This window comes from Panthera tigris, chromosome A1 (genome assembly GCF_018350195.1).
Source record: "Panthera tigris isolate Pti1 chromosome A1, P.tigris_Pti1_mat1.1, whole genome shotgun sequence".
NCBI classification, from domain to species: Eukaryota; Metazoa; Chordata; class Mammalia; order Carnivora; family Felidae; genus Panthera; species Panthera tigris.
Genome location: NC_056660.1, coordinates 226,285,839 through 226,300,961, shown reverse-complemented (window position 1 = coordinate 226,300,961; position 15,123 = coordinate 226,285,839). Strand labels below are relative to the sequence as shown.

Below are 15,123 nucleotides of genomic sequence, written 5' to 3'. Positions count from 1 at the left end.
TACACCCGTCACCCACCCAGAATTAAAAATAGTTCTCTTGTCATCTACTGATCCTCACATTTATATACAAGTGACAGACTCTGTAAAACTGCTGTAAGAAGATACAATACAATACGTTTCAACTGCAGGTACGTGGCGCACACAAGCAATCACCGTATTGTATTAGAGACCTTTTATTGAAAATGCGAAAATAGGAAATGTATTATAGCCTAAAATAAATTACATAACATATACAGTATATATTTATATCTTTAAAATATTTTTGTGTTTAGGTTCTTTCAGTCTAGAATTTTGACTAAATCAAGAATTTAGTGAACTGTGTCCATAATTTTCTAAAGAAAAAACCCGCTTTCCAAAACTTAGAAAAATATACTGCACTGAATGGATTTCAAATGTGTCATTTCAGGGAGTATCACATAGTGACTTTGCTATCGTTTATAAAATGTTTTATCGTGTGGCGTGAAATTACCTGCACCGCATGGTTATGACTAAAAGGAGCGGAACCAGGTAATGAATCTACTTCAAAAGTTACGATACAGCAACCTGGCATTAGAATGCTAGATTATGACTTAAAGCTTCAGTTCACTGTAAAAACTAAGACCGCGAAGTTAGAATGCTCCATTTCACTTGCTCTAGCGCCATCTTCAGGAAAGGTGAGTGAAAAACAAGCCTTCGGGGAAAGTCATGCCGGAGGACGCTGCAATTTGGAGATGCGCGTTTGTGACAACTTAAAAAAAGCTCATGTATGTACACGGCGGGGTGTGAAACGCGGGAGCTCGCTCAAACCTAGGACAATGCCGGTGAAAGGCGATCGTTCAGTCCGCGCGACTCCCCTGGCACCTCGAACCTTCCTACAGGGAGGAGGTCAGGCCCGTCCGTCTGTCCGTCCGCGCGGCGCGTTCACAGGTGCATTCCTCAGTGTGAACGGCCACTCCAGGCCGCAGCCTGTCGCGGACCCCCCGCGCGCACGAGTGTGGCAGACGGCTTCGGGCTGCAGGGCGGAGGCCTCCGGGGCCACGTCTCTGTGTACAGCCGGGCTCCTGCTCCTGGGAAGCCGATCCAAGAAAGCCGAGTTGTAACCTGCTGATTCGTTAAGAGAGATGCAAAGGGACGGGGTCAAGTCTGGCCTGCTGGGCAGTGGTGGCGAGGGCGCTGATGGCACAGCCGCAGTCCTTTGGTTCCAAGTGGAGATTGTCCGAGGGAGGAGGAGACGGCCGGTTCTACGAGGCAGCCGCGTCTTCTGGATGTTCGGGAAGCCGTTGGTTTTTTACAAAGCGGTGGCGGAGGCGGAGACCGTCGTCGAGGTGTCCCCCCCCACCCCCTCCCTCCCGGCAGGGCGGGCATACCCAGTGTGCCCGGGAGTTTGCACGAAACCTTCCAATCAAGGCCTCTTCCGTTAAACCAAAACCAAAACCAAAGCCAAGAACAGAACAAAACACGACGGGAGAGGAGACGATGCTGCGGAGCCATCTCGAGCGCCCCTGCTGCGCCTGCGTCCCGGCCTTAGTCGTTCTCCTCTCGCATTTCCACGACGTCCGTCCCCTCCTCTGCTGGCGGGATGTCCGTCATCGCCGAGTCCTCCCCCTCGGCCGCAGTCTCGTTCTCCATCTTCTTTTTCTAGACCCAAGAAGACGCGTCAGTGTGGGGCTGGGACAGGGCCCCGTCGCAGCAGGGCAGGGAGGGGCCGCCAGGGTGTCCGGGGCGGGGGGGGGTGGGGGCCCTCGCGGCAGACCTGGGTCTCGTTTATGGTTGGGGTGACCTCACCGAGGCTGCATCTCCGGGTACTGGGGCGGGGGCGGGGGGAGGGAAGGGGGGGCCGCTAGGAGCTTCGGGGAACCCCGTCTGCCCCCTCCCGGCCGCGAGCGGGAGCGCACCGTCAGCTGAGTGCAGCCCCTCCCCACGCCTCCTCCTTCCACCACCTGCCGACTGCTCTCCCTTCCGATGAGCTTGGGCTCACCTGCTCTCGGAGTATTCTCCCCCTCCAGGCCAGCCCCGGGTCTGTGTCTGTCTCCTGCCCTGCTCGTCGCCTGTCCCAGTTCCTCGTGACCGCACTGCCCGCCTTGCAGTAAGTGGCCTCTCGCCATGCCCTGACCTCTTCTCCTTGGGGATCAGGTTCTCCAGAGCCACCCTCCGCCATTCTCGGCTCCCTGGAGACCCTGTCTTTATTAACACCCTCCGCACCACTGGCCCGCCAGCTTCAAGGGCCTGGTCCTCCACTTCCTGCCACTGTCTGGCCCCTCCTTCCAGGACCCTGCCCCCACAACCCATGGGCCTTCTGGTCCCTTCTCTCCTCTTTCATCAGCTCAAATGAAACGCTCAACAATTATAGTCACTTCGGTGCCTCTCTCTGCTGTAACCTCACTTGCAGGCAAAACCCCCGACCTTGGTTGGGTCCAAATCTCTGCCAATGTCCGCCTTCATCACCCAGCTGCTGTGGCTGGGGGATCATACTGGTGAGCCTGGGACATCCATTCTTGGCCCCTTTCCCTTCTCTACCCAACCTTTCCCTGGCTAATCTCACTCTCCTGCTCCCTAAGTGGTCATAATCTTAGGACTGTGCCTTCGAACAGGTAACCCTGCAGGATAAACGAATTACCTGGTAACAGAGTACGTTGTGTGTGTGTGTGTGTGTGTGTGTGTGTGTGGTGGGCAGCTAGGAAGACTTTCCTGTGGCATGTTATCTCAGGTTGAAGAGGGGAAGGGATTTGCAGAGGCAGAGAGTGGGGAGATCACCCAACATTTTCTAGACTTTCACAGTGATCAAGTCGTAGTTTGTAAGGACTCAGAGGACGGATCGGTCGCAAAGGGAATCACCTTTTCGGCATTTTCCTGTGTGGTCAAAGCATTATTTAGTTTCTACAAGTTTTAGTTCTCTAGAGGCAACACTAGGATGCAGGACTGTGTCCTCAATGTCCCTCCTGAGCAGGACGGCTGCCTTTTGAAACAAGGCAGGTTTAAGGAATCATCTACATGATAGCATCATAAGGTATCCCCTTGTTGTTGAACCTGACCCAGGGCTGACATACTCTGGCGGGAGGGGCCCTGGAGTTCTGGTGAGCAGTGTGGACCCAGTGGAGGTAGGGGATGAACGCGGGGTGCCACCACCTTGCCGCCTCCTGCTGTGGGCCCTTGGGAGCCGCTCGGGTCTCCCTACACCTGGGGAGGCTTCGCGGCCAGCTCACCTGTTTCCGATAGACGTAGCACGCTGCTATGGCGACCATGGTGGATTCTCCCACAAACCCCGCCAGGAGGGAGCCCACGCCCAGGGTGGCTCCGTGTACCCTGGGGATGAGAACACAAAGGCCATCTGTCCGTTGAAGCCGTGCTGAGGCACAAACAGAGTGGAAACCCAGTGGAAAGCAGACAAGACAGAAACCAACTGCACTTGAGATCCGCCGGTAAGGGCTGCACCTAGTAAGTGGCCCGCCTGTGGGAGGGCACCTGGAGCTCTGAGGCGAGCTACCACCCCCCCCCCCCCCACCCCAAGGTCTTGGCTCCACATCTGCTGGCTGGCCCACGGGCCACGTCCCCCTTGCTCGTGAGCCCACAGCCCTTCCTGCCCTCGTCTCCGTATGGAGACGGGGACTCTGAGGGTGGGGGGTGACGACTCCCTTCCTCCCTCTTGTTATTCCCCTTCTGCCTGCCTGCCACCCGCAGCAGGTGCTCAGTGAATAGTGTGAATGGGCCTGACCCCGGAAGTATTCTTCTAGAAAGGAGCTGAGCAGCCTCCCACCTACTGGCTCGGCTGAGAAAGAAGGTATCGCTCTGCATTTCTAGCTCTAGATGTGCTCGGGGGATGCCACGTGAAAATGCAGATGTACTTAGGTGGCAGAAGGACCCGCAGGACCCCCCCCCCCCCCCCGCGACTGCATACCCCAGGTAGGGCAGGACCACGAGGCTGGTGATGAGGACGATGATCCGCAGCACAGAGCTGGGGGCCAGGACAAAGGTCTTCTTCAGAGTCATCAGCCACCCGGTGAGATGGGCCCTCACAGTGACTGTGGGGACAGCAAAGGACTCGTCAGCAACACCCCGCTTCTCCCGGTCCTCAAACTCCCCCCCCCCCCCCAACCCCGCGCCTCACCAGCCTACCCGAGGTCGTGGGGCAGCTGGTGAGGACCCAGGCCTTGCTGCTGCTGCCCTGGGCTGGCCTCCGTATCTCGCTGCCGGGGTTCCTGACCCTACTTCTGGGCCTGGGATAGCCCCGTCTGGCCTCTTCGCAGCCCTGAGCATCCAGCCAGCCGGGTGCCGGCACCTGCCTTTCTCTACTCTGACTGCCAGCTGTCTTTGGCCGGGCCTGGCCTGCCCCTGGGACCACCCTGCCCACCCTGTCCCTGCCCCAACCCCCTGCCCTGCCTCTAGCCCCGATCTGATCTCTCTTCTCTAAAAAACAGAGAAAAGCGGCCACTTGCGGGGGGTCAGTTTTGACTGTGGGTATGAGGGGAGCCCTGTCTTCCCAGGACACCTGTGTGGGGGGTGTGGAGACCAGAGGTCAGGGAGGGAAGGATGAAGCTCTCCTGATCTCCTTCCCAGCCCTCCCGGCCCCTGGAACCCCGGTCATCTCCTCTTCTCCTTCCCTAACTGTGCCCCCCTTGTTTCGACACGTCACTGTTTCTCAAAGACCTCGGTGCATTCCCCGGATCGCCTCCCCGTCCACGCTAGTGAACTGGGGCGCAGGGCAGGGCGCCCGGCCTGAGCACAAAGGAGGGACGTGTGAAGCAGGGACTGAATTTGGCCTTGGAGGCCACAGACACCCCTTGTCGGGAAGAGGTGCCCCGGATGTTTGGATCGATCTGAAAGTGCAAGCAGCTGAAGGAAGCTGCGGCCTAGTCGTCTGTCTGTCGCAGGGTGGGCAGCCCCGGGCTGGGGCCGAGACCTTCGTGCGGGGGGACGTGCTCACTCCTGGGGTGAAAACTCCCGCCCAGGATACATTCAAAGGGGGACTCTGCGGCCCTCCTCGTTGAACGGGGTGCCCTGCCTGCCTGCCCTGGGGGGTGGGGGTGTTGTGTTTACACAGCGCAGATGCACACTTGGGTTTGGCTGAGCGAGAGGGCGGGGGCACGCACGGAATGCTAATGGGCTTGGCCCACCCCCCGCAGGTTGCAAAGACAGCCGGGGGGCCTGACAGCTGGCTGGAAGGCCTTAGAGTGATAGACACAGAAATGAGTTGAGAGATTAAAAGCCACTCCACCCCCGTCCCAGCTGGACCCCCGCCCCAGCTGGAATTCTCTGGGGCCCCCAGTCCCTCCTCCAGCTGGGCCTGGGGAAGGAGCAATATGGGCCCCAATCTCCAGCAGGGGGCAGCCTCCTCGAGGTGGGGTCGCCTGGCACAGCTTGGCTCCCCCAGGGTCCCCCCGCCCCCGACAAAGACCAGACACACCACCCCACGGCCACGATCTTCCACTCCTCCGTTTCTGCCACAGCGGGGAAGGTGACACCGAGAGACCCAGCCTCCAGGAATGCTTGGCATCTGAGAGCAGGGGTGGCTTGTGACCCGGTTCAGGGATGGCACGACGGTGCCAGGACTAGAGTCCTGACCTCCTCTAGTTCGTGGCTCATTTCTTAACTCGGGCTTTGTCAATTCTGGCTGCCCTGCTGAATGATTCAGCGGATTATTTGGGCACTAAGTTTTTTTTTTTTTTTTTAAAGATTATATTTCTAAGTAATCTTCACATCGAACGCGGGGCTCTAACTCACAGCCCTGAGGTCAAGAGCAGCACGCTCTACCCACTGAGCCAGCCAGACACGCCTGCACCATACATTTTTGAATAACGACATGTACTTGGTATAGAATTTAAAAGGTGCAGAAGGGAATACAGCACAAAGTCTTCCTCCCGGTCCTGACTCCTGCCTTCCGGAGGCAACCACTGTTACCAGTTTGGTGAGTGACTTCTAGGAACAGTAAGCGGGCAGGCACACGACACGCAGACGTGGCGACACCTTCGTCACGGGAGAAGCGGCACACCCACCGACCATTCCGCAGCCTGCTTCGCTCCTTTCGTAAAGAACCACCTTGCTCCCGTGTAGTGAGCCTCCTCCTACTGTATCCGTTTGGGAATTTTCAAACTGGCTTAGTGTTTAGCTGTGGACACTTGACTTTCTGGCCATACGCCATCTGGCCTCGACCCTGCCCCCAGATTTTTTTTTTAACTTTTTTTTAATATTTATTTTTGAGAGCGAGAGCGAGACGGAGCGTGCGTGGGGGAGGGGCAGAGAGAGGGAGACACAGAATCCGAAGCTGGCTCCGGGCTCCGAGCTGTCAGCACAGAGCCCGACGCGGGGCTCGAACCCACAAGCCGTGAGATCGTGACCTGAGCTGAAGTCAGATGCTCAACCGACTGAGCCACCCGGGCGCCCCTAACTCTGCCCCCAGAGTCTTAACTCCAGCACTACTCTTTCTTTGCACATCGGCAGGTTTTAGTCATCGTCCACCTTCCTTTTTTTTTTTTTTTTTTTGCATGTTACTTTTTAAGTAACGTATTATAAAACTGACTTCTGAGCAGACAGTTCTAAGAATTCTAACGCGTGCAAAGATCTGTGTAGCCACCGCCGCCATCAGGGCACGGAACAGTTCTATGGCCCCGAAGACTCCTCACGTTGTCCCTTTGGGTGTGCTGTTTACCGTGTGTGCGACCTCTGACCTTGGAGGAACAAATTAGGGCTGTCTGATTTGTTTCTTAAACTTTCAGCCTACTGGATAAAATGTGTTTGCACGTTTCCAATCCACTGTGAAATGTTATGTTCTGTTTCGGTTTTTTTAAGTGTCAGCTTTTTTTTTTTTTTTAATATTTATTTTTGAGAGACAGAGAGAGACAACAAGAGCAGGTGAGGTGCCGAGACAGAGGGAGACAGAGAGTCCCAAGCAGGCTCTGTGCCGTCACCACAGAGCCTGAACTCACAAACCACGAGATCACGGCCGGAGTGGAAATCAAGAGTCGGACACTTAACCCGCTGAGCCACCCAGGCGCCCAAAGTGGTTCGTTCTTGTTTGGGACGTCCTTGCAGACATTTCCCGAGAAGGAAGACTGAATCGGGCATGAGGGTAAACCGGAATGTTCCTTTCATTCTGTGTCTTTACCTGGCACCGGGAAGAAGGAGAAGATACGCAAGGGGACAACGCAGAGCTCTGCAAAGGCGAAGTCCACTCCGATGATGTCTATCAAAATCTTCTCGGAAACGTTGGGGGTCCAGAACATCACGAAACAGAGCTGGGGGCAGAAAGCACAGTCAGTGAGGTCGGTAGGAGAAGGCACATGTGAGTGACGTGGCATCGGGGCAGGTGTCCCGTGACCCCGCGGAGCTAGGAAAGAGGGCGAACGGTGCTCCCGTCCTCACACCGCTGCCATCCTGCTTTGTTCTCACCTTCAGACACGGGCCCCCGCCCATTTGGCACAAGTGCCCCAGAGGGACCCCAGCAGTGGGCAGATGTGGCATGCATCTGAGCGGGTAGCCCAGCTAGTGAGGGAGACCCGTGTGCTCTCGTGAGCGGCTTAACTACTGTGCTAAGCAGCTCGGTCAGTTCGGGGTGACCACGCTCAGTGCTGTGATTTTTATAGGTTTTTAAAAAAAATCTTTTTTTTTAATGTTTTAATTTATTTTTGAAACAGAGACAGAGCATGAGCAGGGGAGGGGCAGAGGGAGGGGAGACCCAGAATCCGAAGCAGGCTCCAGGCTCCGAGCTGTCAGCACAGAGCCCGACGCGGGGCTCGAACTCACAGACCGCGAGACCGTGACCTGAGCCGAAGTCGGACGCTCAACCGACTGAGCCACCCAGGCGCCCCTGTGATTTTTTATAGCTTTAGCCAAAGAGTTAGAAGTGACCTGAAAGCATCTGGAATATTCTGCATGCACAGAGCCACACTGAATCAGCACACCTAATGAAAAAGGAAACAGTGACACTTAAATTAATGATAGGTTCTGGAGCTCTCCGAGGTCGAGTTGAGAGAATAAGAGACAATACCCACAAAATGTGCACCTTTGGAGAGCAGGTGGGCGAGCAGTAAACTGATTTAACAGACCCAAGAAAATGGCATCTTTTTTTTTTTTTTTTTTTTTTTAAATATTACAGAGACAGCAAGAGTCGGGGAGAGGGGCTAGAGGCAGAAAGAGAGAGAATCCCAAGCAGACTCCATGCTCAGCAGGGAGTCTGACACAGGGCTTGATTCCACGACCCGGGGATCATGACCTGAGCCGGGATCAAGAGTCAGATGCTCAACTGACTGAGCCACCCAGGTGCCCTGAAAATGGCGTTATCTTAAACTGATGGGGAGAAGCGAGCTGTCTGCAGCTCTTCCCTTTCCCCCCGGGTCAGGAAATGTGGTCACAGGCCCTTCTGGAAGTGGGGGTGATAGCGGGGCCAACAGCAGGCTGCTGAAAAGCCTAGTTAGTAAACAACTTGTCCACAGTTGCTCTTGCACGGCTCGTGACCGTGTCCCCTGAACTTGGCAGGGCCCTGGACTTTCATATCTGGATAACGTGAAACCGGTACAGTGGAGGGCAGGTGCTGCCCAGCAAAGAGGGAGGTTGAGGGAGGATGACACTGAAGGTCCCGTCTTCTTCCTCTGCTCCGTTCCTGCAACACAGGAAACCAGCCGCATCCCTCCCACGGAGGAGACCAGGGTCCCTGAGACTGGAGGCTCCTGATGAGGCGCCCCCCCCCCCGCCATCCCCACCCCTCCAGCCACCAGCAAGGCCCACACAGGGGACAGGCCACCCCCACACATGCACGGTTGTCAGTCGGCTTCTGAAGCCCATCCGTACAGATGAGGAGACAGCCAGGGATCACCAGGCTTCGAGGAAGGCCTTAGAGCTGAAGAGGCTAAAACAAAGGGAAAAAATTTTTGAAGGAAACACAGACAATGCAGAGACAGAAAGATGGACAGGTGTGTGTGCACACATGCACAGGTACACAGTGCACACACACACACACACACACACACACACACACACAGAGACAGAGAGAGAGAGAGAGGCGGGGTGGGGGGAAGGAACTTTCCCCCATTGACATTCCCAGAGTGATGGGAGAAGATACTACTACATCCATGAAACAGGGACCAAATGGAAATGTTATTTTAAAAAGACGAAGAACAAGACAGTACTTCTGAAAAATAAAAAGATTAAATCAGAAATAAGAAATTCACACAGTCACAGTAAGAGAAAGCTGAAGAAGTCTACAACAAGGATGGAGCTGGACAACGAGAATGGATTCAAAGAACAGAAATAAAGGACCAGTCTGGGACGCCGAACACTCAAATAATAGGAGTTCCAGGAAGACGAACAGTGAAAGTCTGGAAGCTGAAAGCTGAGACTTTTAAGACTGTCCTAGGGTCCATCGTGAGGACGGAGCCTAGCGGATGAAGAAAGACCCACCGGGCACGGCATCAACGATGCTGGAGGCAGAGACAAGATTCTAGGAGCTTCCAGCTGTAGATTGTAGACTGTAGAAAGCTAGCACCAAGAGTTAGAAGACATAGGGCACTGAGTTAGGAGGGAAACTGGTTTCTGTCCTAGAACTCAGAATCAAACGGTCAATCCAGTGTGTTGGAAGAAAGACATCTTCATACGTTCAAGGCCTCAAAGGATTTCCTTCCCATGCATACTTTTTCAAGAAGCCTTTGGGGGTTTACTCTGCAAAGCAAGGGAGTCATGGATGAAGAAAAAGAAAGACACAGGATCGATTTCAGGAAAAAGGTGCGGGGAATCCCTGAGAGGGGTAAGGAGAGATCCCGGGAGGGCCGAGACAGGCCCACGGGTCAGGTGATCTGCCCTGGAGCTGGTCGGAATAGGGTATGTAAAATGGTCTGAACACATGATGGGGTTTCTGCAATGAAGGGAAAATGGGGGAATAAGTTAGTGGCAAATACACAGAAAGCTGAGAAAAATTATAAATAGGACAGTGATGAGGTCCAGGAAAAACTACAATTTTTTTTTTCAAGAAATGGAGGGAATGAGGCTCAGCGGTCAGAGTTTGCCTTAGTCGGAGCCCATCTAAAGAGCTGCGGGGTCTGGGGCCTGGGAGTATGAAAAGTGGGGAGTGGGCAGCCTAGGGGAACGGCTATTGTCGGTAACAATCCCTAGAGAACCGACTTTTTAAAACTTTGTGTGTGTATAATTGATTAACAAACCCTGAATTAAAAGATGTAACTATGTAACTTTGGCAGAGAATGCTAAAAACCTGCCAATTCCACCCAATATTTCTCTCCCTTTCTTAAGGTGCAAGTGATTCCTCTTTAAAAGGAAGGTGAATACATTATAAAATGAATCACCATCATGTAAAAGCAGAACGCTGAGATGTCAGAATATAAGATCCTTCAGGCTTTGGGTAAGTTGAGTTTCATGGAATTAGGCTGGTCCCATTAACCATGTCATGTTGAAATGTTTTCTCAAATACCCTGGAAGATCTATTCTAAAAATGTTGCACCTTATCACCATGTGCTCTCCAGCGTCTGGAAAGAATATTCCATCGCTTTTCAAAACTGACAGGTATACAATCACTTAACCCTACTGCCCGCTGTCAGCACTCACACCCCGTTTTTTGACATGAAGGGAAAAATACTTCCTTAATTCTAGTAACTCAGAGCTCAGGGACTTTATTACCCAGCGGCCTGGACAACTGGCCGTGTCGTCTTTTCCCACTGCAAAGCCACCGGCCTGAAATGGTGAGGTTCACACCTCTAGTTCGGGGGCGAGCTCTGGGGAGGCGGTGGGGAGCAAGTTCACGCAATCACAACTTCGAAACCACACCGAGTGCGGGATGGGGACACGACTCATTTCCCTGAGGAAGAGGTAGGACATCTGCCCTTCCAAACACCTTCCAGTACAGTGAAGCTGTAAAGTATGAAGACGAAATGAGCATCGTCCCCAAGTCTGGACTTGCTTTGTGCCTTAGGGCATATGGAGGGTAAGCCATCCTGGGTCTTGCTTAAAGGTTGGAGGGAGATAACTAGGGCATATTCTCCGAAGAACTTAAGCTTTCGGGAGAATCACTGGTATGCCGTATTTATGTGACGGTGATTATCTGAATGTGAGATAAAGCCAATCTCTCTGTTTTGTAAGTCACTGGAAGGTGGTCTTTAAGTTTCAACAAACGGAGGAGAAAGGAGGGTGTGATCGTCCATCAGAGAGGACGGTACAAGCGAGCGTGTGCGGTAAGGGAATTCCTCTCTCTTGCTTCTCCACATGGATAATGCTCACCTGGCAGGTTTTTACTGCCTTGGAGGAGGTTATCAGTAACCTCTGAAGAAGATGACCCATCTGTGTCTGGAGGACACAGCGACAGGGACAAGTCACACGAGACACTTACGTAAATATCAAGTACTTGGACGAGTGGCCACAGTTCCGGTCCCTTGGAAATCAAATGTGAAGGTCTGGTGGATCTCTAATAGAGCCTCCCTGGAGGGTGGCTTCATACTCCATTTCTAAAGTTCCGCTGTATTTACTTGGAGTCACTGAACCCCTCTGGTCTCCATCTGGTATCTACCTGTGCCAAGCATATCTTACACGTCCCTATCAAGGTCACATGCCACAAGGAGGCGCCTCTTCGGAGTTTTCAGTCCCCCACACGCAGAGCCTAGACTGGGTCTTCTAGAACAAGAACGCTGTTAGTCTGGTCTGGGGCTTCAGCAATCCCAGGTAACTATTCAAAGAGAAGGGACACTACGTATCTTGATGCTTGCTTCTTCCCCCCTCCCCGCTCCCCGCCCAAGTTTATAAATACGGCCCTTTGTCTCTGCCCTGCTTCCAGTATGAAAATGCCCCTTGCCTTCCAGCAAGTCCCTAAAAAGGCGACTGTCTCCTGCACTGCCCAGAAGGCAATATGTGCGACTTAGAAGTAGGTATGGTGGTGGTTAAAAGCTGCAATGTGCACCTGCACGCCAACTTCTCTTAAGAATACTAACCAGATCATGGGGTGCCTGCCTGGGTGGCTCAGTCGGTTGGGCGTCCTACTTCAGCGCAGGTCATGGTCTCACGGTTCGTGAGTTCGAGTCCTGCATCGGGCTCTGTGCGGACAGCTGGGAGCCTGGAGCCTGCTTTGCATTCTGTGTCTCCCTCTCTCTCTGCCCCTCCCCCACTCACACTCTGTCTCTCTCTCTCTCTCTCTCTCTCAAAAATAAAATAAAAATTAAAAAAAAAGAGTACTAATCAGATCAGATCCGACTAGTCTGTTTCAGAAAACAAGAAGCTTCAGAAGTTAACCTAACAAAGACCATTTCAGGAAAAGTGTTATTCTAATGAGTTCACCCAGAGGAGTCTTCCCTAGGAACACGCCCTCCCCGTTGACCATGGAGGCCGTGTTCCTCAAATATTTGCAGAGCCTAATGACATTGACTTTTCCAAACCAGAACACAAACCTAATAAACTACTGACAATGAACATGATTTGTTCTCCTTGGAGCAGCTGAGGGTTGAATTTTTTTTTTTTTTTTTTTTTTTTTTTTTTTTTTTCCTGCAGAGCTGGCTGTCAATATTATCTCATTAGGCAGCGGCCAGCAAAACAGAACAACCCACTCGGTGCCCAGATCTTGGTTTTTCTATTTATTCTCCAATAAAGGGAACCGGGCTTCTTAGCGAAGTGGCTTATTCTAAGATGAGGACAGGAAACATACGAGATGATCACCCTGGAGTAACATGTCAAAGAACATAGGAGCTCAGTGGAAAGAGCTCCCAATAGCCAAAGTTGGAACAATGTGAGCACCAAAATAATACAGAATTGAATTATGACCCACAGGATACCATACATACCCATGTGTCCATACTGATATAAACAAATAAGGCTAAATCGGCCACACAGAGGTCCAAATAGTTTACATATTTGGATAAGGCCTCAGGGAGGTGACGCATACCTGCTACCCCTCAAGTTGACCACATAAACTTCCTTCTAAAGAGCAGTTGCAGAAAGCGGGGCGAAGGACCCTTACGGTGGAGACGTGGCAGACACGACCTTGGCCAGGTGATCAAGGTCAACACCAACAGTGATTAGGTCATGCCAATAGCATGTATTCTTTTTTTTTGATACGAAATTTATTGTCAAATTGGTTTCCATACAACACTCAGTGAACACCACGTGTTCTTGACACGATGTGAGGACAATGGCGCCTCGCCGAGGTCGGCTTCCTCCCCCGGACCCGGGAGCACGGTCTAACAGCGAAAACTCTCAGACAAACCCACGTGGAAGGACCTTGCACACAATACCTAGTGAGTATTCCTCCTCAAAACTCTCAGGGCCACAGAAACAAAGTTTGAGAAACCCTTCCAGACCAGAGGAGACTGAGGGAAAAGGAGACTAACTGTAGTGTGGTCACGCAGATGGGACCCAGAACACGAGAAGGAGGTGACGACAAAGCTGGTGGGATCGGAATGAACTGTGAGCTGAAGTCACGGTCGTGTTGGCTCCACAACTCGCAACTGCGTCAAAGGGGCCCTCGTAGAGCTAGCCAGAGCGAGAGGTGGCTCTCCGGGCTGTCTTCACACAGCTTCCGTAAATCTAAACGAATGCTAAAAGGATATTAAAGAAGAAGGTCCATGACCCGCTCTTCTTGTATTTGACAGACGGAGTCTTCCAAGGACCAGACCATGGACTAGGACATTTCTATTGCGAACTTTGAAAAAAGTTGAAGAAAGGGAGGGAGAGAACTGGGGAGAGGGGCAGAGAGAATCTTAAGCAGGCTTCGTGCTCAGCGAGGAGCCCGATGTGGGGCTTGATCCCATGCCCCTGGGATCATGACTTGAGCTGAAATCAAGAGTCAGACACTCAACCGAGGGAGCCACCCACATGCCCCCGGGCCACAGTCCTTTTATTCCCAATTATAACATGAATGGTCATGGTTTCTAATGATGCTTTGGCTCCTTAGAGGCAATCTGTTAAGCTAAGGCTTCACCTGTATGTGGTTGTTGTGTGTTGGGGGCAGCATTTAACCTCTTGTTTCTAAGTCTGTACAACAATGATCTACGTTATGACAAAGTTCTGCCATATAGGAGAATCCTCAAACAGGCTGACAGCATGCACAAAAGACGAAGGAAGCCCTAAGCCTCACAGAAATAACACCCGTGGGTCTACGATGCTATAGTCTGAGTCAATGTGACTAGAACCACAGAAGGGGCGTCCTTCCCAAGCCTCGCCTCGTCACGCAGAGTTTGTCCCTGCCCTGCCTGGGAACAAGGATTCGGGATTGGGATTTGAAGCAGCCAGTTGTCTCTGTCAGCGTCTGAACTCGAGAACATACAAACCCAGCCACAGTGGGGCAGCCGTGTCTGCACGTCCTGTGGAGATTCCACTGTGTCCTGTGGGGATTCCGTTCCACAAAGAAATCTGTGGAGCTCCATTGCCAAGAGCTCTGGGTTTGACTTAATTTCCAGAAGCTGTTGACCATGCTTTTGAGGAACTCAAAACAAAGCTGTCTTCGTTACCCCGAAGAATCAGGATTAGTAGTAACTCTGAGATTCTTATCCCTTGCGGTTAGAAAAAGTAAGATTCACGCAGCTGTTTTTGGTTAAAATGGTCAGCCCTGGGCATTATTTTTGTTTGGAGATTTTACTTAGAAAGAAAGGGTCAATAGCCTTTTAATCGGGTTTAAGTCTCCAGTGGGTAAGCCAGTGGTTAACCCTCAACGATACCGCGTACAAGGAGGTGGTTCTGAGCTTGGCTCTGGCCTGTGAGTTTGGGGAGTAAGTTGATTTACAGTCTGGGGCCAGCTCCTAACCGCACTGTAGACGACCAGACCACCAGAACATCTGTGGCCCCACGCTGGGGGGCCTGTGACACGCGCTAAGCGCCCCGTCAGTACTTGGCATGGTCAGTGTGATCAATCAGTCTTAGCCATCGTCATCCTAAAAGGTTTCCCGGGACCTCGATAAAATGTTAATAGAGGAGTCATCTGTAGGTGGTTAAGATTAGAATTGATTTTATTTTCCTCTTTGTGCTTTTCCCTGGTTTCCACAAAGAACGAGTATTCTTTTTTTCTTTGTCAGAAGAACATTTTAGCATTAAAAGGACCCCTGTATCTGTCTTCCCAGATCCAGTCGATGTGTGCCCATGATCGGGATGTGAGAAGTCCTGATTTCGAGGGAGGGCAACTTTCAGAAGGCGGCTGGCAACTCACTTTTCATAACTAGCGTCCTGGGAAGC

The 15,123-nt window shown here is 52.3% G+C and overlaps 1 protein-coding gene across 1 annotated transcript in view; it reads right to left on the bottom strand.

Annotated features, from left to right (window-relative positions):
- Positions 1-416: 416 nt before the first annotated feature.
- The window catches only part of ANKH (ANKH inorganic pyrophosphate transport regulator), a 136,506-nt gene continuing 121,799 nt past the window's right edge, over positions 417-15,123 (bottom strand). Inside the window, exons 9-12 of the mRNA XM_042997407.1 lie at positions 7,079-7,208; positions 3,875-3,998; positions 3,183-3,282; positions 417-1,617 (exon numbers count right to left, since the gene is read on the bottom strand). Of these exons, the coding sequence (XP_042853341.1) occupies positions 1,504-1,617; positions 3,183-3,282; positions 3,875-3,998; positions 7,079-7,208 (468 nt within the window). The 3' untranslated portion in view covers positions 417-1,503. The remainder of the gene's footprint in view (positions 1,618-3,182; positions 3,283-3,874; positions 3,999-7,078; positions 7,209-15,123) is intronic.